The sequence below is a fragment of the Eubalaena glacialis genome, chromosome 5 (genome assembly GCF_028564815.1).
Source record: "Eubalaena glacialis isolate mEubGla1 chromosome 5, mEubGla1.1.hap2.+ XY, whole genome shotgun sequence".
NCBI classification, from domain to species: Eukaryota; Metazoa; Chordata; class Mammalia; order Artiodactyla; family Balaenidae; genus Eubalaena; species Eubalaena glacialis.
In genome coordinates this window covers 48,222,709-48,246,085 of record NC_083720.1, presented here as the reverse complement: position 1 = coordinate 48,246,085, position 23,377 = coordinate 48,222,709, and the positions used below count along the sequence as shown (strand labels likewise).

The window sequence follows — 23,377 nt, the reverse complement described above, 5'->3', positions numbered from 1 at the left end:
TTATCTTGTAATTACAATGCACAAAGCTTATCCAGCAGATAAGCAGTTCTGGAAAACCATCTGCTTTACTGACCAATTTCTCTAAGAAATGATAACAGTTGTTACCTAAATGACTGACGTTCAATTTGCCAAATTCATTGTGCGCAGATCAAAGACAATATGAATTAAAATAATTTACATACAGTATTTGGATGAACAAAATGCAATACAGGATTTTGTATAAAATAAAGATTTCAATAAGACTTTTGCTTTTTCCACACAGGGTTGTAAACTAAAATATAATGAAAAATAGAATCAAATATATTCTTTTCTTTCCCAAAACGGCATCAAATGGAATCAGCAGGTGCTGCAACTGAATCTGTATATTCTAAAATAATGAATTTTAAATCAAATCGAATCAAAAATTGTTCTCTAAATAAAACTTGAGAATAAATATTTTATTCTGATTGGTCTTTGAAAGCCAGGTGTGGTCAGGTGATACTAACCCCACCTCCCATTCAACTAAGAATGTCTGACAATCTGTTGACAAGTATTAATATGTTAGAGTCCCATGGGAAAAGAATTTGAAAAAGAATAGATACATCTATATGTATAACTGAATCACTTTGCTGTATACCTGAAACTAACAAAACATTGTTCATCAACTACACTCCGATATAAACTAAAATTTAAAAAAATGTTAGAGTCCCAGCTCTAATCCCATCTACTCTTATAAAACTGTTCGTGACTGGAGTAATTTTTAATTCTCTGAATCCTATGGCAACTAAGCCTGAGTCATTTCACTGAGAAGATAAAGAATGGGAGAGTGAGTAGCTATAAAGTGCCACAAAAACATAAGACGGTAACATTACTACGTGCCCTGACCCATGGCAGGTGCTCAATAAATATTGGGTAAGGAAACCAGTAATGCTATTTGCTAGTTGTCTCTTGTAGGCACAACTCAACCTGAATCCTCCAGTGTCATTTCTGAGAATCCAGCTTACCTTCTGTAACAAGCCAACAGTAATGGTCATAAAGTATAAAGCTTCTTAGAGGTAACCTGCACTAAAACAATCACCCAACTGGGAAGGATAAAACCCAGCTCCAGCTCTGCCGGTGAATAACACTGAGACCTCTGGACAGCCACCGACCTCCCTTGGTTGTGGTTTCCTCATGTTTAAAGTGAAGAATTTGGATCGATGATTTCTAATCTATGGCCTAAGAAGAGAAGTAGCTGTTGATAGACCCTTAAAATATTTCAGAATTGTGGCAAAGGAATAATTTCATTTGATACCAAACGTACTTCAAGAAGATTGCTACCTGGTGTGACTGTGTGTTTGATCATCCCACACAACACACACGTGTGTGAAGGAGACACTATTAATAATTACACTGAGACAACAGGCATAAACGGATATTGTACTGAGGCGACCTGGGACATATGGTCACTCTGTCTTCCTCCTCTTGGGTAAAGTATTGCTGCATAACAAAACATTTTCAGTTACATTAAATTAAACTCCCTATTTTACCACAGACTTCCATTCAGATAATAAAGTTCCTAGTAGATATTATGAATTTATTTGGCCTCCAAATAAATTTAATTAAAAATAGCCAAGGCTATTTTATTTCATACATGACTTCCCAGGAAAAGCCACAAAACAAAAGGAAACATTTTCTTTTCTTTGGTGTACCAAAAAAGGTCCATGCTGTAGATAAACATTTATAAAAATTCCATTGACACTGGAGAGTATGTCCTCTAAGTCCTGAGCAAAGGTGTGAAGCTAGGTCCTGAAAGATGAGGGTTCCTTAAAGAAAGGCCCTCCTCCCCCGATTGTGAGCCCCAAAGCAGCCTCGGACTTACTTGAATCCCTTTGGCGTCAGGATGCACTTGGAGTCGTGTTGGCAGGGGTTCAGGTCCTGGGCACAGAAGTCCAGCTTCTCCTCACACAACTCACCTGTTAACATGGCAAACGGTGTTAGGTCATAGACAAAGGTTAACAGGTTTCCTGCCAGCAGGCTGTGTCATGGGTCTGAGAGGTAAGCATAGCTTGTGATAGGAAAAAATAAAAAATCACAAGACATGGAAGCAGAAGATCTGAAATGCTGGTTCTGCTGCTAAATAGTCTTATGATTTGGGACAACACAGCTATTGTTATCTGTGACTAATAGGAGCCCCTTTAGAATGTACTATTGGAGAAGGAAATCTGAATGCTTTTCGTTTTTATTCTTTTATTATTATTATTTTAAAATTTTGGACTTTTTACTGAGATATAACATATATCCATAAGATAAATGAATAGCTAATAAATAGTCACAAACTGAACTCACTCATGTAACCAGCATCCATATCCCAAAACACACCATTGACCATCACTCCAGAGGCCCAACCCCAAGGGTAAGTAACCACTACCCTGACAGGACCACAGATTATTTGCACCTGTTTTTTTTTTTAATTTTTAAAATTTATTTATTTATGGCTGTGTTGGGTCTTCGTTTCTGTGCGAGGGCTTTCTCTAGTTGCGGCGAGCGGGGGCCACTCTTCATCGCGGTGTGCAGGCCTCTCACTATCGCGGCCTCTCTTGTTGCAGAGCACAGGTTCCAGACGCGCAGGCTCAGTAATTGTGGCTCACGGGCCTAGTTGCTCCGCGGCATGTGGGATCTTCCCAGACCAGGGCTCGAACCCGTGTTCCCTGCATTGGCAGGTGGATTCTCAACCACTGCACCACCAGGGAAGCCCTGGACCTGTTTTTGAACTTGACATAAATAGAATCATTTGGTATGTACCCCTTTACGTCTGGCTTATTCTGTTGTTTTATGTTTGAAAAGATAATCCTCAAATCTTCACAGTCTCCAAGGTTTTATAAGTCTAGAAGAAAAAGACTGTTTCCCTTTTATGACTTATTGCAACAGCTCAATAGTATACTCCTCAGCTACATCCGTCACGATAGAAAAAAGCAAAAGGAGAATCAATCTAGATAAAGAACGTACACTTCTTTCTATCAGCTAGCTTCTAAAGAATAATTGTCATCCATAAATGAGAGCTACAAGCATAACCATGAAGATTCTAGACACACTTTGTTGAATTGCATGTCCAATTATCTGTTAGGAAATTTCTTCATTTATAAATAACATGGTTATATTTTATTTTTAGGTACATTATGCCAAATATGATTTTCGGTGAGAACACTTTCCCAATCATTGTGTGAGATTTTAAGGTGACCGGAAAGATGTAAAATTAAAAAGTTCTCTCCTTTTCTACCTTACCTTTAAATTAGTTTTTAATTATTTTATATGCAATAAATGAATGAATAAAGTGATACATCTATATGCAGCTGTTGTTCATTTCCAAGAGACTATTAGAACTTTGTTCAAAGTGTGTGGATTTAAAGCAACATAGGTTAAAAAATCAGGAGTCTGCAGCAAATCTCTTTGTTATAAGACTGTCCTTTTAAGGTAATACTTTGCTAACTGGTAGAAATAATTGCTTAACAACTAAATGTGGCAAATCATTTACACTTCAAGGATCTTTTTCAGTGATTTAAATATATAAATGTACTAAGCTAGGTATTACATCAATGTGGTGTATGATAAGTTAGGTTTTTTTCTGTCTCTTAAAGAGAACTAATTGTACTAAAAGTCTCATTTATTTCTTTTATAAGAAGCATTTCTGTATCTGTAAATCTGTGATATAAAAAGTTTTTATCAACATATACCTAATGAGCTATTTTTAAACAGGGTTTACTTAAAGCATCTTACATTCAATTATTGTTACTTTAAGTAATACACCTTGATAGAATGTATTCATTGTAATTTGTCAGCCTATCATGATGAAATCACTTTCAGTTTTCTAATCAAATCTACCTGGTTGGATAAAGGCTGTTTATAGTAGTCTATATCCAAGGCAGTTTAAATATCATTCTATGTATTCTTCACTTTATACCCAAATAAGAAATCATTTTAAAAATGATATGAAAGGGGGGGGGGATGCTTTACTTCTTATTCATTTTGATCTAATCCAATCCAATCCAATCCAATTAAGACAATCTAAACCATAGTTCATAAGGATTTACTATATGATGAGAGCAGTATGCTTAGAATATTTGTCTTTATATCTCCCTAGAGTATGGTATGGTGACATACTAAAATAATAGTTCCTGAAAGAAAAATTTATGCTTTTTAAGGCAAGAACTCCATCTTGTTGACCTATATTCAACTTGTTTCATTTTTGCCTCCTGAAATGATAAAGCGTGTGATGTGACAGGATGGACGGAAAGACGGAAATGTTCTTTATTCTATTACACATAGTGCTGTACTCTATTAACTTATAAGCAGGTATTTATATTTTTCATATGGCATCAGGAAAGGTAAGTCAGCCCATTGGAGTGGTTAAGGGCAATGTGGTTGAACACAGGTTAAATTTCAGCGCCCATGAGCCCCTCAAGAGATGGGAGTCTAGACAAACATTGGCTTCATAATTTGGCTCCAACCCACTCCACAGAATCCCAGGGAATCCTATTCATTTGCTTTCAGCCTGGACCCTTAAAAGTCCCCAATGATAAAGCAATAGCTTGGAACACAATGTTTGCCTGGCATTTGTGATTTCACTTTTGATCAGACGAGCAAATTAATTTTCCTTGTGCTTCTAGTTTTCAGCTTTTTTGTTGATGAGAAGTTAAAGGTGTGTGTGTGTGTGTGTGTGTGTGTGTGTGTGTATTGGTTGTCTGTGTTTTGGAGAAGAATTAGAGGGGTCAGCCAGGGAGCATACCGTTACCTCTTTAGGATAACAGAGGTTAGTGAATGATCGACTACAACTTGTGAAGAAAAAACACATGTCCTAAACAGAGGCATCTTTTTTTTTTTTTTTGTAAGGAAGTGATGTTTAGTTTTTAGATCACTTCTTCCTGATTGTGTCTGTCAGGCAAGTATGGCAGAGAGTGGGATGGAAATGCACAAGTTCTACAGTTACACTAGTAAGAGCTGTGAGGGAGTAAGGCAGGAGTGACGCCCTCTTCCCTAAAAGGGCATGATTCCTCGGAGTCCAGGAGAAGATGTAATTCACTGCTTACTGAACATCTGTAAATGTGGTCTTTCTGAAGAATCTGATGTAGCGGTGATATGACCATACATCCTGGCTTACTCAGGTTTATACTTGCCATCCCAGGGTAATCTTCAATAGTGTCCCCACACACTCACACAGATGCCCTGATTTGGATGACAAATGCTACGGTCACCTTGTGGGTGGGGCAGTAAAAGCTGGATCAACAGAGTTAATGCTCTCTTTGGAGTGAAGAGTGAACCAGCATAAAGAGATCCTAGGGAGAAACTACTCTTAATTGGGTGAAATGACATTTGGGTTGCTGAGTTATTGCTTGGGATGGCCTTCTGCAACTTATTCAATATAAAACAGTGGACTGGTTGCAGAAAAATGAACTATTTTATTGTTCTGGTCCCCAATTCTTCATGAGTAAAACGAGGTTCTGGAATTGAAGTTGGGCAAGGTCAACTGTGGCTATAAAAACCTTTCTTTTTTTTTTTAAAAAAAGGCAAAATGCTTCTGAAGAGATGAATAATGCAGATAAGCAAGTTAGCAGAGAGAGCATTATGCTTTAACTGAACAGAACATCATTATTGTATTCAGTGGTAAAAACAGTGTCAGCAGGTGCCCCAATCCCACTGAGGTACCAATACTGTGAATATTATTGCAATGAGGCAGAAATCTCAGTGCACTTGATGGTCCTTACGGGAAATAGTACCTGGAGTTGGCCTTGCTTCCTGCTTCATTTTAGATCCGTGCACCTAACTTTAATGTTCTTTCCTTATTATACACAAGGGGTCCTTCCTTAGTCTTCATTTGTACTTCTGGTATCTAAAATTATCTTTTTGTTTGCATTCCTTATTACTGCACTTACTGAAATCATTTTAGAACTATTCCACAAGCTTCTTCCCTGATACCTATGGCGAGATCTGCCTATGGATGTTTTCAAATAATTCTGGTAGCAAACCACCAGATTTTTAACATTGCCATATATTTTGAGTGCAAACTGGGTAAGAGGACTTATGTTAACGCTAGGAGTATAATGGTGAATAACAAAAAACGATATCCCTGTTCTCATGGAGCTTATACATGAGGGGGGGAGGAGGAGAAAGATATTGATCCATTAACCTCACAAGTAACTGTAAAATTGCCTGAGTGATGAATGCTAAAAAATGTCCTGATGCTCTAGAAGGGGGACTGATGGTGAGGGAATTTTTTCTGAAGAAGTAGGACTTGGATTGCAGGTGAAGGGGGGCGATAAAGAGCCTTGGCAGTGGCTCTGTGCAGGAGGTGACATGGCAAATATGAGCTCTGAGAGACTGGGAGTGAGCCCAGGAGAGCGTGGTGACAGAGAAGGCCACAGAGGTTGACAGGGGCCACATGGCAGAATGTCTTTATTTAATGAACAGTGGGTGCCATTGAAGGGTTTTAGGATAGAGGATGGCCAGATGACATGCACACTTTGAAAAGAACATTTGGGCTCTAGAGGAGGATGGATAGCACCGAGACAAATACAAATGGATATGAGTCATAACTTAGCTTGTACTCAGGTGGTGGTAGAGGAGATATGGATGGCCTGGATGTTTAGAAGCAAAATAAATGGGAATTTGTCATGGATTGGGTTAGGGTAGGGGAGAGAGGAAGCTGTCTGGGACTTCTAGATTTCTGGTATGAGTATTTGGAAGTACCTTTCAGTGACATAGAGAACACTGAAAAGACCAGGTTTTCTGGGGCAAAAATCAAGAGTTTGAAAAATAAGGATGTGGTGTCACGGGTTGAACTGTGTCTCCCCACGCACCCCGCCCCCCTCAAAAAATATGTTGTAGTCCTCCAGTACCTCAGAATGTGACCTTATTTGGAGATAGGGTTTTTATAGAAGTAATCAAGTTAAAATGAGGTCCTTAGGGTGGGCCCTAATCTGGTATGGCTAATGTTCTCACAGGACGAGGAAATCTGGCATAGAGGGCAGCCCACATGAAGAGACAGAGAGGGAAGACGACCATCAACAAGCCAACTAGAGAAGTCTGCAACAGGTCCTTCTCTCACAGCCCTCAAAAGGAACTAACACTGCTGACACCTTGATTTTGGACTTCTAACCTCCAGAACTGTGAGACGATAAATTTCTGTTATTTAAGCCACCCTGTTTGTGGTACTGTGTTATAATAACACTAGCGAACCCATATAGGTGGTAAATTCTAAATTATTGGAGGTTTATAGTGGGGAATAAAACTTTCAAATTATGCTATTTCTTTTCTTCTCTTTTCTCTCTCTCTTCTTCTCCTTCTTTCTTTCCCTCTCTCCTTCCCTCCCTTCCTTCGGTCTCTTTCCTTTCTTACTTCATTCCATGTGGCTGTCCTCACCCATGCCTGAAATTTTCTTTAAGCTTCTCCAACAGAGTCTTTAATAAGCGATGCACGAGGAGAGGAAGTGGCCCCTAACCATGACCTTTGCACTTCAAAAGAGTCAAGGTTTGAACAGAGCATATCAGCATAGTTTAGCCCTACATTTGCTGCCAGGGCTAGATGCCTCTCTGCAAAGCACTGTGAGTCTTGGTTGACTTGGACCAATCAGCCCTTGGCCCTCTCTCCAAGAGGCGTTGGTGTTAACAGGTAAGGTTTGCAGGACAGGCTACCCAAACAGTAATGAAGATCCTCCTCCTCTTAGGGCATTGAAGGTGGCAAAGGCAAGAGAATCAAAAACTACTGTGTCTTGTAGAGGGGGAGAAAAGTGAGTCCAATGTCTGTTTCATCTACTTTACAATAAATCTGGAGACTGACTTGAACTTTGAATGATAGCTGCAAGTAAAAATAACTACCAACATCTCTATTATCACTATAAAGTAATAATCTTGAAAGTGATTAATTTAAATTATGTCAAAGACATCAAAGCTCATGGTAAGTGGATGACACCTGAGTTGAGTCTTGTCACTAAAAATGATTTACATTTTCTACACAGACACTCAAATTTTTTAAACATGCTTTTCCTTAAAATATACTGGTTTAACTTATGGCATTGTTGAAAATGCTTAGCTATAGTGATTCTTTGACAAATCAATGAATAATGAAGATATTATATAATCCACGAGCTAATATTAAATGTTTCCTGAAACTAGTTAAGAATAGTGTAAGAGGAAATTAACCACATATAGTAGGATTAATTTACATGTACTCTGGAGTGAGACTTTTTAATTGACCAAAATTCAAACCTGCTTTAGTTTAATAATTTTCATAAAAAAATGTTGGGGGGAAAATATTTTGAGCTAGACCCAGCAAAGGATAAAAGGATGTTCATGACAAAATCCTTACTCTGGAGAAGTTAAAATGTGGAAAAATTAGAGACGTAAGATGCTTAATTTTCCAGTATCCCTTAAGTTTCATTTAGTGATTGGAATATGGACAGCATCGTGGCCTACAAACTGGCTGAATGATATTTATTGTTATTTTATTTATAATTGAAAACTAGACTACACAGATGCAAAGTTCATTATTACCCTTAAAGAGACTTCTTCTCTTGGCAAGGTAAACTGTGCTATTTAGAGAGAAGACATTTTTGAAGAGTTATTGGATGGACAACTAGTTGTTTTCTATCTACCAAGAAATCTGGGCAACAGCATGTCTTGCTGAGGCTTATTCAGTTCTCAAAGCCTGCTTAGCAGAGAAAAGGTTGGTCATCTTGTCCCTAGATCAGGATTTCAGGAATTTTCTAACTCAAACTACTCTGTTTAAAATATTCACTTTTTTCACTAATAGAGCAATAAGAAAGGGTGGGCTTGAATTAATAAGTATCTCATTTATATTTTTCCCAAAGTTAGCCCTGTAAATTCAAGTTGGCCATATTTACAAACACAAACAATTTTAGATATAGGTTCATGGCATTATGGGAACACTTAACTCTCACTAGATTTTGCTAATGTAACCAGATTAGTTTCTTTTTTCTCTGAAACAGAAATAATCTCAGAGTCCATTCTGGGGACCACGGATGTATGAAGGGGGTGGGGAGGATTCCAGGGCTGACACTGAAGCCTGTTCTCGTTATTATTCATAAACTGTATCAAACTAGTTTCTTTTTTAATATGAAAGGATCATTACTGTTGATAATAATGGAAAGGGAACTCATGACAGCAATCTGAATAACTGAACCAGCATTCTAGTGTTATATTTAATCTGTTATGACATTTTCAAATACACTTATAACAAGGGAGGAAGTCTGGTTGAATTCCTGACAGCATCCCCAGGACACAGAGTTTTGGAGGGTCAAATGCATCATTCTTCAAATATTTGCATTTTGAGCTCTTGCTTCACTCAAGAAAAACCTGGAAAAATGGTACTAATTTTACTCTATTTGAATTGGCACAGAGAGGGAAGGTATCAAAAAAAGCAACCTATTGGAAATAAATTGAGATTTAATTTCTTAAAAGTACACTACTTGAGGGCAAGGGATAGATACCTTTATTTATAGTTTTGTTTATCTTCATTGCCATTGCATTTGCTAGCAAATTATCTGGCACAAATTAGATACTCGATGGCTGTTGAAAAATGTGAAAACACTTATTTGATTGCTTTTCAAAGGAAAATACTTTATAAATTGCTAATGAAGGAGACTCAGATGGCATAAGGGGTAATTTAAGGAAGAAGAGAGAATAAGGAATACTGGTAGCAGATTTGTGTTTTGAGATCCCACCCTCACGTATGCCCCTGTAGGCTGAACTTGAGGGGTAGCCTATTGACTCAGATATCCTGACAATCTTGTCTGCCAAATGATGACTATCCCAATCAGAAACAGAGAGGATGAACTCGGGAATCAAGAGGAAGTGTGAGTGTAAATGGCATGTCTGAGAAAGATTAAGATAAATGGACCTGAATGTTTCTCATTACATAATTTGAAAAATTCCATACAATTCCTAAAAAAAATTGTACATTTCCCATTTGCTCTTTATTCATGTAAAGAATAGCATTCTCTCTCCTCTCACAGACCTTGCAATGTCGCAGGGAGACGGATGAACTGTATTAGAGGGTGGACACAGCTGATGGGATTATGGGAGTCATTCCAGAACAGGTTAACTGAATTGGACCTGAAGGAAAAATATTTCTGTTTTCTCCTCTTTTGCTGAACCAGGCTAGCCCTATTTGTTACCTACTCTGCTCAACATTATAATCCCAGGCACCAGAGCACATCAACGTGAGCAGATGCCCAGTCTCCAATCTGAATATTTAGTATCCTTATCAGTAGTGATAGTAATAATTGAATTTATTTCATCAGTAAGTAAAGGATTACTTATGAACAGTGTGTTTCTGTTTCTTATTTTTATAAAAGAGCTAACTCTTCCTAAAGGTTCCTTTTAATAATAATCTGATGCTTTCTTATTTGTGTTTATTATCCTGAAACTTGTTCTATCAATTAGCAATAGTTAATTGCTTCATAATATGATCAATAACTATCCAGATAATACCCGCTTCTCTAAGCTTAATTAAATCCAATTGTTAGTATAGAAATATAGGGAATTGATCGTGAGGAGCCATGAATTTTTGAAGATATATTAGCCACTGATAAATGTCCTCTTGGTGCAAAGGGTATGCAAAATGGGACACACGCATAAGCGGACAAAGCCAAAGTATAACCTCATGAGATAAAGTTTATCATAATTCAAAACAGGAAGGCTCAAGGAAATATGCTATAAACGTGGATATTGATGTTTCAGAAAAGAAAATCATTGTATAATCTCACTTTTGTTCTAAATGACATGAAATGGGTTGCTCCATAATGCTTGTCTGCCTGAAAGTTTAATTAGTCTTTGTGTTCAGAAACAATTCTTTCTCTTTATTTAAAAACTAGTCAAGAAGCTATACTTTGCTGTTAACTTTCTTGGAATATGAGAAGTGATGGCTTTGTACTGGTGAAATAACTGACCTAATCTGAACTTGCAATGAAGAATCAAACCAAAGAGTCTGCCTGGTAGACGAGGGTAATGTTTTATGTATTTTCATATCACTTTCAATTCTGAGCACAGTATTCTGAATAAGGTATTTTCTCAGTAAATATCTTTTGAATTTTTAAAATGGAAAAACTTACCTCTCCAAATAAATAAACAAAAAAGGAAGTGTTTTTCAGTACTTCCTCATTGGAACATTATGGCTAAATAATGTAGCCAATTCCAACAGCTACTGAAACTACAAAAATATTTAACTTCGTTTCAAAATAAATAAATCCAAATTAGATTGAATAAGCCTTGGTTAAGCTAAACGGTTGTTCTGAACTCACTGGGCCCTGCCTATTAACTAAAGAGCAAATAGGATCTTTAAAATGTTTTCTGAGATTCAAATGCATTTAAGAAGGCTTTGAGAGGTTGGAACGTGAATGCAAACCACAAAATATAATTAGGCTGCCAAAGTCCTCTCTCTAGTTAAAAAAGACTGCAAGTATGAGTGCAAATATATTGACTTTGACAAAAAAGACCTTACACAGCTTGAGGCACAATTAATGAGAGAAGGAGTCACTGTTATTAAGAGATCATGACAATCCAAAAATATACAAAAAACCTAAAAAAATACAGTCAAATTCAAGAGTTCTTCAGTATTCAGTATTTCCTTACACTTCAAGGTAGAATAAGAGGGTAAAGAAAACCAGACTTATTCTCAAATAAAGCCTTTCAATTGCAAGTGAGCATGGCAAATAAAATGACAAAATAATAATTTTTAAAAAGACAGTAAAACTGTCTTTTTACTGAAAAAAGACTGAAGACTATGGGGGTGGAGGAATTTCCTTCACACATACAACTTACTTTAGGTAGAATTTTCTTTATCAAAATTCCGTAAGAATTCTTCCGTCATTAGGAATGACATCAAACCATCTACACCATGTCACTGTAGTGAGGATGGTTGGAACTAAATGATCCAAAACTTAAATTTGTCCTCTCTGGCAGCCCTTGATACTTCTGGAGTATAGACATCTAACATTTTCAAGTGTTTTCTTATACATTCTTCCATGTTATTCTCAAACATCTAAACGAGGTGGGACAGATGTCATTAGACTGTGACAGGCCCCAGAGTTGATAAATTTTAGTGCCAAGATGAGAAATTTTAGCTTTTCCCGTTCGCTTCATAAATTCATCAGTATCCCACCTGCCCTATGTGATGGAAGGTAGCCTAGTCATCAGGGGAATGAATTAATTAATTGTACAGACACTGATTAGGCACTTTCTTTTTTTCATGTGTAGATAAAGCAGATTGCCTGTCTGCACCTGAATTTTGTTTTCTTTTCAAATACACCTAAGGGTCAATTACTTATAGCCAGCTGAAGAGACAGCAGAAGAAAAGCTTATTTGGCACAAAGGATTAGTCAGAGCCACTGTGGATGTGAAAAGATGCCAAGTCTGGAAGATGGCAGCAAATAAGAAGGGACTGGTTCTGGGGGAAGGCCTCCAAATTACAGTGCAGGCCTTGGGGCCAGTTAGACACTGGTTTGCATCTAGACCCCTACTTGCAAGGTATGTATCCTTGGGTAAGTACTTTGTCACTGTTTTATACAAGTTATTGCTCAAGTCCTTATTGCTCATATCTACAGAGTTCTGTTTAAATTAACAATATGTCAGCTAATAACAGAGTTTCTTTTTATTTAAGAAAATTACGCTGGGTGCTATAAAGAAGTTGAAATTTCATTTCTAGTTATGTTTTGGATTCAAATAATAGAAAATGGTTTGACTGCTTTTTAAAGCAGATTATTGAAAATAAGAGACATCTTTTATAAAGATAAGTATGAGATTTAGTCAACACATGAAACCATGTGGTGATGTAAAACAATATCATACTGCCAAACTTGCTCCTGAGAGTATATATAACTATTTAAGGACACTTTCCTGTGACAGAATAATTGCCATTGTGTTTTCTGAGATAGAATCGGACCTTAGACATCTCTGCCCCAGACCACCAACTGTTTTAGTACTTGTAAAAAAGAAAAGATGACATTTTACCAAGGATGGTATTGGATGCATTAATCCACAGAGAACGTACAGGCTATATTTTTTACATTCCCAAATAGGAAACAACTTTTTTTCATGTTTTTTAACTTAACTCTGCACATAGTAAGTGTAAGTGACTAAACACAGTAAATCATCTTAACAATGCAACAGAAAAAAAAAAAAAAATGAAGTCCTTAGCAAGAGGAGACAGAGCTGCTGCTATACAATATAGTCCATGTTAGCCCTATAATCATACTGCTAATGCCTTACATACAACTGGAACTGTCAAGACAAGCACCCTTTCAGGATGCTGTGCCTGTACCTGGCACTTAAAGGCTCTTGGTAAGCTGAGTGAAAATACAATGTTATTAGGTATAATTCCGAATCTTTAAGATAAAAATTTAACAAAGATTTCATGATGATTCCCCAGACGTGCTGATCACCCTGAGCACTACAGGACTTCCCTTCCTGGGTCCTGATGTATCTGGAAAGCCATGCAGACCATAAAGTGTCAATGATTAGCTATGGCTCTTTTTATGCTTTAAAAACACTGCCTAGTACTCGTGACATTCTATGAGTTTGACAATGTCATTTTATAAATCAACCTCTTGGGCTTTGTAATTTTTATTTTATAAAATGTTTTAATAAATGTATATATCTTTTAATATTTTTCATGTTTCAAATTACTAAAGATATTAATTTAAAGTTATGGGAAAATTCTCACTACTTAAAATTTTTTCTAGCTACAGCCTATGTACTGTACTAAATGACTTATGTTTTTCATGATAAAAATAATACATGTTTGGGATATCTTTAAAAAAGGAAAAGCATACAGACAAGTAGAAACTAGAAAGCGTTAGTCTTTATTTTTAGCCACTTCTTCTGCCCACTCAGAGAATTGCTTTCACAGTCTTCCAGAAATTGGTAAAGTGCATTTCAGATACCCTCTTTATACTGTTTGGCGTAGCTATCTACATATCAAGGATCTGAAGACTGATTTGACATATCGATCTCAGATTTCATTTTTGTCAACATTCCTTTTACCATGTACACACCATGAAATCTATGTAGCTTTGAAAGAAAGAGGGAAACTAAAATAAAATAATAGACTTAAAAGGCAACTAACCTTTTTCCACCTCATTCAGATTAGCAGCTGGCAGCAACAAAGACAGAAAAGACAAAAGACGTTTTACATTGCAGTACACAGCGGAGCACAGGAAGCCAAAGCACAGCATTAACAACAGAGAAGCCCAGGGTGAGAGAGCAAACTGAAGCAAGGCTTAGATTTCTTACCTACAGCCGGGCCAAACGCACAAACAAGGAGAAAATGAGGCAAAAGGCAGACGCCATCACAGGCAGCAAGAGATCTGTGGCTAAACCGGTGATTTAACAACAGGCAGCTTTACTTTGTAAGATGTGCACATAATGGTTTGTGTGTGGGCATTGGAGATTTGGAAAACAAAGAGATAATGGTACAAAATGGAAAAATTAAAATGTTCTGAATTTTTTTCCACAAAATACATTCTAAGCCTTTACACATCCAACTTGTATGGAAACTTTCATTTACTGAATGTATGCCATCCCATTAAGCAATACCCCATGGTTAAAATGTGATCAAGTTTGCATCATCTTTGTATGTGGTCCTGTGAGAAGAGGGTTAATTAAGAAACATAGTCTTGACACAGCAGATCCAGGGTTCTGGCTCTTAGGAAACATGCAAAACCACATTTTTCAATGCAATACCTGAATTCATACCAGAGCTTAAGGAAAGGTGTCAAGTTTTTCAACATCGCAGGGGTGCCATATTTACAATGTTCACTTTTATAAGTTTTGGGCTAGTGCAATTTGAGGAATTTTTTAAAACTTTACTTTCAAGAAATGCCTTATTTTTAGAAAGGATATAATAATGATTTTAAAAGAATGACCAACCATCACCAAAAACACAATCTCTCAAGCTACTATTAAAACCCTGGAGTGAATTTTTAAATTATTTGTTTAGCAATTTCAGTGTCTTATTAATCCTTAGCATAGTGATTTTAATTTAGAATCATAGTGAATTAAACTTCTCAAAAATTAATCTTGTCTGAAGAATACTAGCAATCAACAGTCATATGTTATACACAGGACAGATGATGGATTGAATTAGGTAGAAAATAACAGTTTGGATGACTTGAGTGGGGAGGGGATAGTAACGGTTACATAACAGAAAAACAATACTGACCCTTAAAATTTATGTTGTCCATCTCTGAAGCAGGAAAGGACAGAGTTTTGTCCTCTAATAAATCAATAACTATTTACTGTGAAGTTCTGGTTACATGGGCTTAAATAAATTTAATAAATTTCCCAACAGTGGTTCATTTTATTTTGAACACGTGCAGCCATGTTTTACAGCCTGCCCATCACATCATGACCTCTCTGTCAGACTGCTTTCAGATCTTTGAATTTTCTCTATTAACATATCATATCCATCCTGATTCTTAACATGGGTGCCAAATGTAAAAACTTTCACCATAGTAATTTACAAGTTTTTCCTATGAAGTCTTATTTGTTCCTACTGAAGAGTTCATTTTCTCACTGAATGCCTCAGAGATAGAGTAAAAAAAAAATCTCCAAACAGAAAAGCAACTTGTAACTTGAATGATTTTTAAACAATGACAACATTATTATATTCCCTGAGCACAGTAGGGGTTCTGTTCCAAGATCTCATGCTCATTAATCAGATTCCAAACTTAAATCAAAAACAATACAGCCACGATATACAGCTCTGGAGTACAATTTATACCCTCCTATAATTAAAGGCCATTTATGTGCCACTGATTTCAAAATCTGCAGATGGTTGCTTGATATGTTGTAAATGAGCTCATTTCACATATGGACAAAAATGCTACAGCTAATAGATGATTTATAAATATGTCTAGTTTAGGTATCTGCTCTAATGCCAATTTGCAAAACTCTTCACCTCCCACAAAACCCAACCCAAAGTTATAGTGGTAGTATCTTCATGTTTTGTATGCTATGAACTTTCTATAGAGTGCAATGTTTATCCTTAGCCCGAATTAAGGCAAACTGATACCTGCAGTAGATATGACTGAAAAAACCAGAAGAGTCTCAATTCTTGTTGCGCACCAAACGGCTCTCGACAAATAGTCACGGCAGGTTCCCACATGATAGCTTTTATAGATGCCACGTTTTGGCTCATAAGTGGTTGTGCTAATAAGCTTTGGAGTTTTTTGGATGTGTTTCAAAGAAAGAGATCTGACACAGGGAAATGAAGCTTTGTAATACTTTTCAGAGAAAGTTGCACCGAACTGAATCACTTTAGGATGCAGAAAACATGTGTTTAAGAAGATGAGGTGTAGGAAGGGAGCTTGGAAAACAAAGGGAGAGAAGGTAAAACAAAGACTCAAAGAAATGGATAAGGAATAAAGTAGAGCAAATCTAAAGCCAAAGGCGGACCCAACGAAACCAACTCAGAAGAGACTGCCACTTTATGTAAATTATCATGGAAAAGGTATTAAGAATCTGAATACAGCAGTGCTGTCAGGTCTAGGTTTTCATTGGTAAGGGGATATAGAAAAATTCCTGGTTTCTGTGCTCAGGAACACATTGGCTAACCAAACTGTGCTGGAAATACTCGGATCCAATTTGTCCTTGTCAGAGTAGGTTAGTTTAAAGAGGTCTCTGACATTAAGTGAATTAAGTTCTTCCTATAATGGTCAGAACAATGACAGGATAGAGAACTATCTCTAAGAAGGTACTAGCTACAGCTTTTGGTGCAAGCATTGGGCTGCTTGTGTAAGTCTAAATTAGCCCATCCAGAAAAACTCAGATTCTCGGGGTAGCTCCAAGGGCTCGAGAATCTGTGCACTCAGGCTAATGGCATGTATCTGAGGTGTGACACAAGTAAAACTCGTGTGAATGTCAAAGCTACGTAACACCTAAACTCTTCCTAGCTATGTTAGAATGGGTGCATATTGGACATACTTGCTATCCTTAATTAATGCAAAATAACAAAGAATTCAAATTCTGGCCACTAAGGAGCCCAAGTGCTATATATATATATATATAATAGAGTAACTGGTGATACAAGTTAAAATTTCTACTGGAAACTTAGTATATTACTTCGTATGGCATCAGGTACTTCACTGGTGTGAAAAAAAAAATCATACCATAGAAAAGGCAGCTGCAGAATCTCTCAAACAGACCCGGGATATCAAAACAAAAACTCATTATTCTATTTAGCATCTTCCCATCAAGAAAGTATCTCTTAAAATGCAAAGTTTGAGTATTCCATAAAAGCTTAAATTTCAGTGCTTTTCTAACACATCCCTGGGAAAATTAATCATACAGATGTGCTTCCATTTTTCATGTCTAGAGATGTTAACCTCAGTCATCCAAGTAGCTATTTTACCCTCTGATATTCTTAACTATGTATATGGAAATAAATACAATTAATGAAAAATACCCAGCCAAATGAAAATGGTAACTTTGAATAGAGTGACAGAATCTACTTCTCCATTTTTTCTTACAAATAAAATACGTAACATTCTCCTTTTCTCTACCAATTTTAAAACTAAATGGTTTATTAAGAAATAAGAATGTAACTATGAAGTTTCTTATTCATAGCCACAAAAGTTGATCAAAATAGATATTCTGACATAATAAGTAAGTTGTAAACTTGATGTTGACTTTATAGCAAATTGGTTTATCCAGGGCAGAAGTTTAGCAGTTTGGATAGTCTCATGAGATTTACCACCTTTACTCCTGATATTTTGTATCAAGATAGGAAAAAAAAGGTGGGGTGGGGGGAGAATGGTCTGATAAGATTATCCAAAGTGATCGATATCTTCCTAATTGGGATTTATTTTGAAGGACATGAGTTGCTACATGCAAACACTCACTGATGAATAAACAAGTATGGACACGAAGAATCTCAAATGTTTGGTTATTTTTTGCCTATGTAAAGAAATGCTCCCTTTTCACATATGTATTGGTGGGTTGGTCTGCATAGGAAAAGTGCTTTGCATGAAAATGTCATTCAGTTGTGGGACTAAAAGCTTCAGTATGATAGCTTCCTTAGTGCTGGAAAGTATTACTTTATGATGGATGCTTATGTTCTAACTGAGCTCCCCAGGACTTTTATTTGGTTGGTTGAAACCATCTTTAACTCCGTCTGTTATTACATTACACCTAATTTCCAAAACACCTATCAGTTATTGAAGAATACAATGGTCTACTGAACACATGCAGCATAGTGCCAGCGGTGCTTTCAAACAGATACACAGATTGATGGCATAGCATTTCCTAGTCTTCCTACCTGTGTACTCAGGTGGGCAAAGGCATGTGTAGTTATTAATTCCATCGACGCATGTAGAGTTATTTTCACAGTCATTATCTTCACAGTCATCAACATTGATTTCACAATTTTCTCCTTCAAATCCATCAGCACAAATACACCTGAATGCCAGGGGAAGAAAAGACAAAAGACACCTTCCTACATTTTCAAACCATATGGTCTAAATATTGAAAAAAACTAAATACACTCATCAATTACAGAGCTTTGAACGACAAGAAACTGATTTCTAAAATGCTTTTAAATGACATGTTGTAAGCGTCAATTTAAGGTAATAGCCCCCAAATCAGAAACAATTTGAGAAAGAAAATTTATGCTGGCTGCAAGATGGCAAATGGCCCCATGGTCCTATAAGTCAATAAATCCAATACATGTGCAGGTCTAAAAAATGAGCAAAGTTTACTCTACAGCCCTAGATATCTTAATCTCTAGCTGTGTTCTAATAAAATAATTCATGCTTCTTTGCTCATAAATGAGGAGGAATGATTCTGATTTTTAAAAAATTACACTTACTACCCTATGTGTAATGTTCTTGATGTCTCAAAGCAAAAAAGAAATCTGAAAATAAAACTTTGTCTTCCTTGCAATTATAAAATATGAATATTCTCTTTAACTCTCAACAAATACAATTTTTCACTGGCATAATACATTGTACCTTTCATCTTGCTAGGCATCAGAATAATCTTTGAGTAAAGGCTTGATGAAAAAGAGACAACTTCATAACAGAATGCAGAAATGAAGTATATGTATTATAAAAAGTGGTATTTCTAACAAGCTTTAGTAGTAGATTAGCATTCTTACATGAAGCTATTAGTTTTCATTATAAGAACTCTGTTTCATAATTCATGAAGTAGATCTGAAGTAACTGTATGATTAAATAACTCCCGATTAAAAATGTTCACAGCATGTTTGTCTACACATATTGTGGCTTGGAAATGAGTCATTACTTTTCTGTTTCAGTGGGACCCACATCTTATTACACACAGTCTGTTAAAGCAACACACAAAACAACAGATGGATATACGCCTTGCAGTAGGGGACTATTTGACTATTAATTAGCATAACAGAGCCACTAATTTGTCTTGACCTAATCTGACTTGATTAGTTCCAATGTACGCATGTGAGTGTTTTTAAATTGCTTGGCTTTGTAGCATCCTGAGCTGAGAATACTGTAATGTCTCAATTTGTTTTTATATCGAAATACCTCTGCAAGGGACTAATACCTATTTTCCTTATGAACAGAATTTCTGGTATTCTTTTTAAAATAAAGCCCTTGGATTTAAAAAGGAAAAATGCATCTTTGCTTATTCTTGCTCCAATACTTCAGACACAGAAGATCACAGACCAATAACCTACCAGAAGCCATCTTTTTCTCCTTCTTTTAAGTGGCAAGTTCCTCCATGTTTACATGGGTTACTGATGCATGCATGAATTGGAACATCACAGTCCTGCCCCTGGACAAGGAATGGTCAAGTTGAGTGTAAATAAAGTAGTTCTCAGCACATAGAGAAAGCACAACAGAATAATAAAGGCCCACCAAGGAAAGCTACACTTTCAGATCTTGTTTCCCACAACAGCTTCTACTTACCTTGAAACCATATGGACAGGTGCAGCGATAAAAGTCAACTGGATCATTGTTACAGGTGCCATCATTTTTACATGGATTTGATAAGCAGGGATTACATTTAGCTAGAATATTGACATCTACAGGACCTAAAAATTGATTGAAAAATATGAGAAGTGGATGCTTTCTGTTTTCAGTTCACTTAAAATTATTTCAATGCCTTAATGTAACAGTAAATTTTGTATAAAATTATTATTGGCCACATATCTATATGTGTTTCTCTTCCATGACAAAACCAGAAATCAGCATCATCATAATTATCTTTAAGAATGCAACAGGAGGCCATCTCATTGGGAGTTAATAGTGAAACTCTCTGATGTCAGAGTAGGGCTCTGAGTTGTGAGCTTACGTAGTTAAGATCTGACATTAGTGATGCCAGCGTCACAGGGTCAGTCCCCTCATTAGCTGACTAGCTTATGTGGATGCTTTCCATGGCCAGTGCCTGCAACTTAACTCAGGCGGCTGGTATGGAAAGCCATGGATCCCAAAGAGGACTGCAGGTGTGTGCGCTGGGGGATGGGTGGGCAAGGTTTTGAATAAGTAGAAATTCAGGAGACCTTCAAGATGGCGGAGGAGTAAGATGTGGAGCTCACCTTCCTCCCCACAAATACATCAGAAATACATCTACATGTGGAACAACTCCTACAAAACCTACTGAATGCTGGCAGAAGACCTCAGACTTCCCAAAACATATATATATTTTCTCCTTTTTACTTTTTGTGAGTGTGTATGTGTATGCTTCTTTGTGTGATTAAGTCTGTACAGCTTTGCTTTTACCATTTGTCCTAGTGTTCTGTCTGTCTGTTTTTTTTTTTTAGTATAGTTTATAGTGCTTGTTACCACTGGTGGATTTGTTATTTGGTTTGGTTGCTCTCTTCTTTCTTTCTTTCTTTTTTTTATTACTTTTAATTTTTTTTATTTTTAATAATATTTTCATTTTTTATTTTAATAACTTCTTCCTTCCTTCCATCCATCCATCCATCCTTTTTTCTCCCTTATCTTCTGAGCCATGTGGCTGACAGGGTCTTGGTGCTCTGGGCAGGTGTAAGCCTTGTGCCTCTGAGGTGGGAGAGCCAAGTTCAGGACACTGGTCCACCAGAGGCCTCCCGGCTCCATGTAATATCAAATGGCGAAGGCTCTCCCAGAGATCTCCATCTCAATGGTTAAGACCCAGTTCCATTCAATGACCAGCAAGCTACAGTGCTGGACACCCTATGCCAAACAACTAGCAAGACAGGGACACAACCCCACCCATTAGCAGAGAGGCTGCCTAAAATAATAATAAGGTCACAGAAACCCCAAAACACACCACCAGACGCAGTCCTGCCCACCAGAAAGACAAGATCCAGCCTCATCCACCAGAACACAGGCAATAGTCCCCTCCACCAGGAAGCCTACACAACCCACTGAACCAACCTTAGCCACTGGGGGGCAGACACCAAAAACAATGGGAACTACGAATCTGCACCCTGCGAAAAGAAGACCCCCAAACAAAGTAAGTTAAGCAAAATAAGAAGATAGAGAAACACACAGCAGATGAAAGAGCAAGGTTAAAACCCAACAGACCAAACAAATGAAGGGGAAATAGGCAGTCTACCTGAAAAATAATTCAGAGTAATGATAGTAAAGATGATCCAAAATCATGGAAATAGAAGGAAAAAATACAAGAAACATTTAACAAGGACCGAGAAGAACTAAAGAGCAAACAAACAATGATGAACAACACAATAAATGAAATTAAAAATTCTCTAGAAGGAATAAATGGCAGAATAACTGAGGCAGAAGAACAGAAAACTGACCTGGAAGATAAAATAGGGGAAATAACTACCACAGAGCAGAATAAAGAAAAAAGAATGAAAAGAATTGAGGACAGTCTCAGAGACCTCTGGGACAACATTAAAAACACCAACATTTGAATTATAGGGGTCCCAGAAGAAGAATAGAAAAAGAAAGGGACTGAGAAAATATTTGAAGAGATTATACTTAAAAACTTCCCTAATATGGGAAAAGAAAAACTCAGTCAAGTCCAGGAAGTGCAGAGAGTCCCATACAGGATAAATCCAAGGAGAAACACGCCAAGACACATATTAATCAAACTATTAAAAATTAAATACAAAGAAAAAATATTAAAAGCAGCAAAGGAAAAGCAACAAATAACATACAAGGGAATCCACATAAGGTTAACAGCTGACCTTTCAGCAGAAACTCTGCAAGCCAGAAGGGTATGGCAGGACATATTTAAAGTGATGAAAGGGAAAAACCTACAACCAAGATTACTCTGTACCAGCAAGGCTCTCATTCAGATTCAACGGAGAAATTAAAACCTTTACAGACAAGCAAAAGTTAAGAGAATTCAGCACCACCAAACCAGCTTGACAACAAATGCTAAAGGAACTTCTCTAGACAGGAAACAGAAGAGAAGGAAAAGACCTACAATAACAAACCCAAAACAATTAAGAAAATGGTAATAGGAACATACATATCTATAACTACCTTAAATGTAAATGGATTAAATGTTCCAACCAAAAGACATAGACTAGCTGAATGGATATAAAAACAAGACCCGTATATAGGCTGTCTACAAGAGACCCACTTCAGACCTAGGGACACATATAGACTGAAAGTGAGGGGATAGAAAAAGATATTCCATGCAAATGGAAATCAAAAGAAAGCTGGAGTAGCAATTCTCATATCAGACACAATAGACTTTAAAATAAAGACTATTACAAGAGACAAAGAAGGACACTACATAATGATCAAGGGATCAATCCAAGAAGAAGATATAACAATTGTAAATATATATGCACCCAACACAGGAGCACCTCAATACTTAAGGCAAATGCTAACAGCTATAAAACAGGAAATCAACAGTAACACAATAATAGTGGGGGACTTTAACACCTCACTTACACCAATGGACAGATCATACAAAATGAAAATAAATAAGGAAACACAAGCTTTAAATGACACAACAGACCAGATAGGTTTAATTGAAATTTATAGGACATTCCATCCAAAAAAAACAGAATACACTTTCTTCTCAAGTGCTCATGGAACATTCTCCATGATAGATCATATCTTGGGTCACAAATCAAGCCCTGGTAAATTTAAGAAAATTGAAATCGTATCAAGTATCTGTTCCAACCACAATGCTATGAGACTAGATATCAATTACAGGAAAAAAATCTGTAAAAAATACACACACATGGAGGCTAAACAATACGCTACTAAATAACCAAGTGATCACTGAAGAAATCAAAGGGGAAATCAAAAAATACCTAGAAACAAATGACAATGGAGACACGACAACCGAAAACCTATGGGATGCAGCAAAAGCAGTTCTAAGAGGAAAGTTTATAGCAATACAAGCCTACATTAAGAAACAGGAAACATCTCGAATAAACAACCTAACCTTGCACCTAAAGCAATTAG

At 36.8% G+C, this 23,377-nt stretch overlaps 1 protein-coding gene across 2 annotated transcripts in view; it reads right to left on the bottom strand.

The window, feature by feature from the left end:
• The window catches only part of SLIT2 (slit guidance ligand 2), a 380,303-nt gene that overhangs the window by 25,331 nt on the left and 331,595 nt on the right, over nt 1-23,377 (bottom strand). For both annotated transcript variants that reach the window (XM_061192132.1, XM_061192133.1), the window contains 4 exons: nt 19,910-20,034; nt 19,678-19,775; nt 18,286-18,425; nt 1,841-1,934 (listed from right to left, as the gene is read on the bottom strand). In XM_061192132.1, the coding sequence (XP_061048115.1) occupies nt 1,841-1,934; nt 18,286-18,425; nt 19,678-19,775; nt 19,910-20,034 (457 nt within the window). The remainder of the gene's footprint in view (nt 1-1,840; nt 1,935-18,285; nt 18,426-19,677; nt 19,776-19,909; nt 20,035-23,377) is intronic.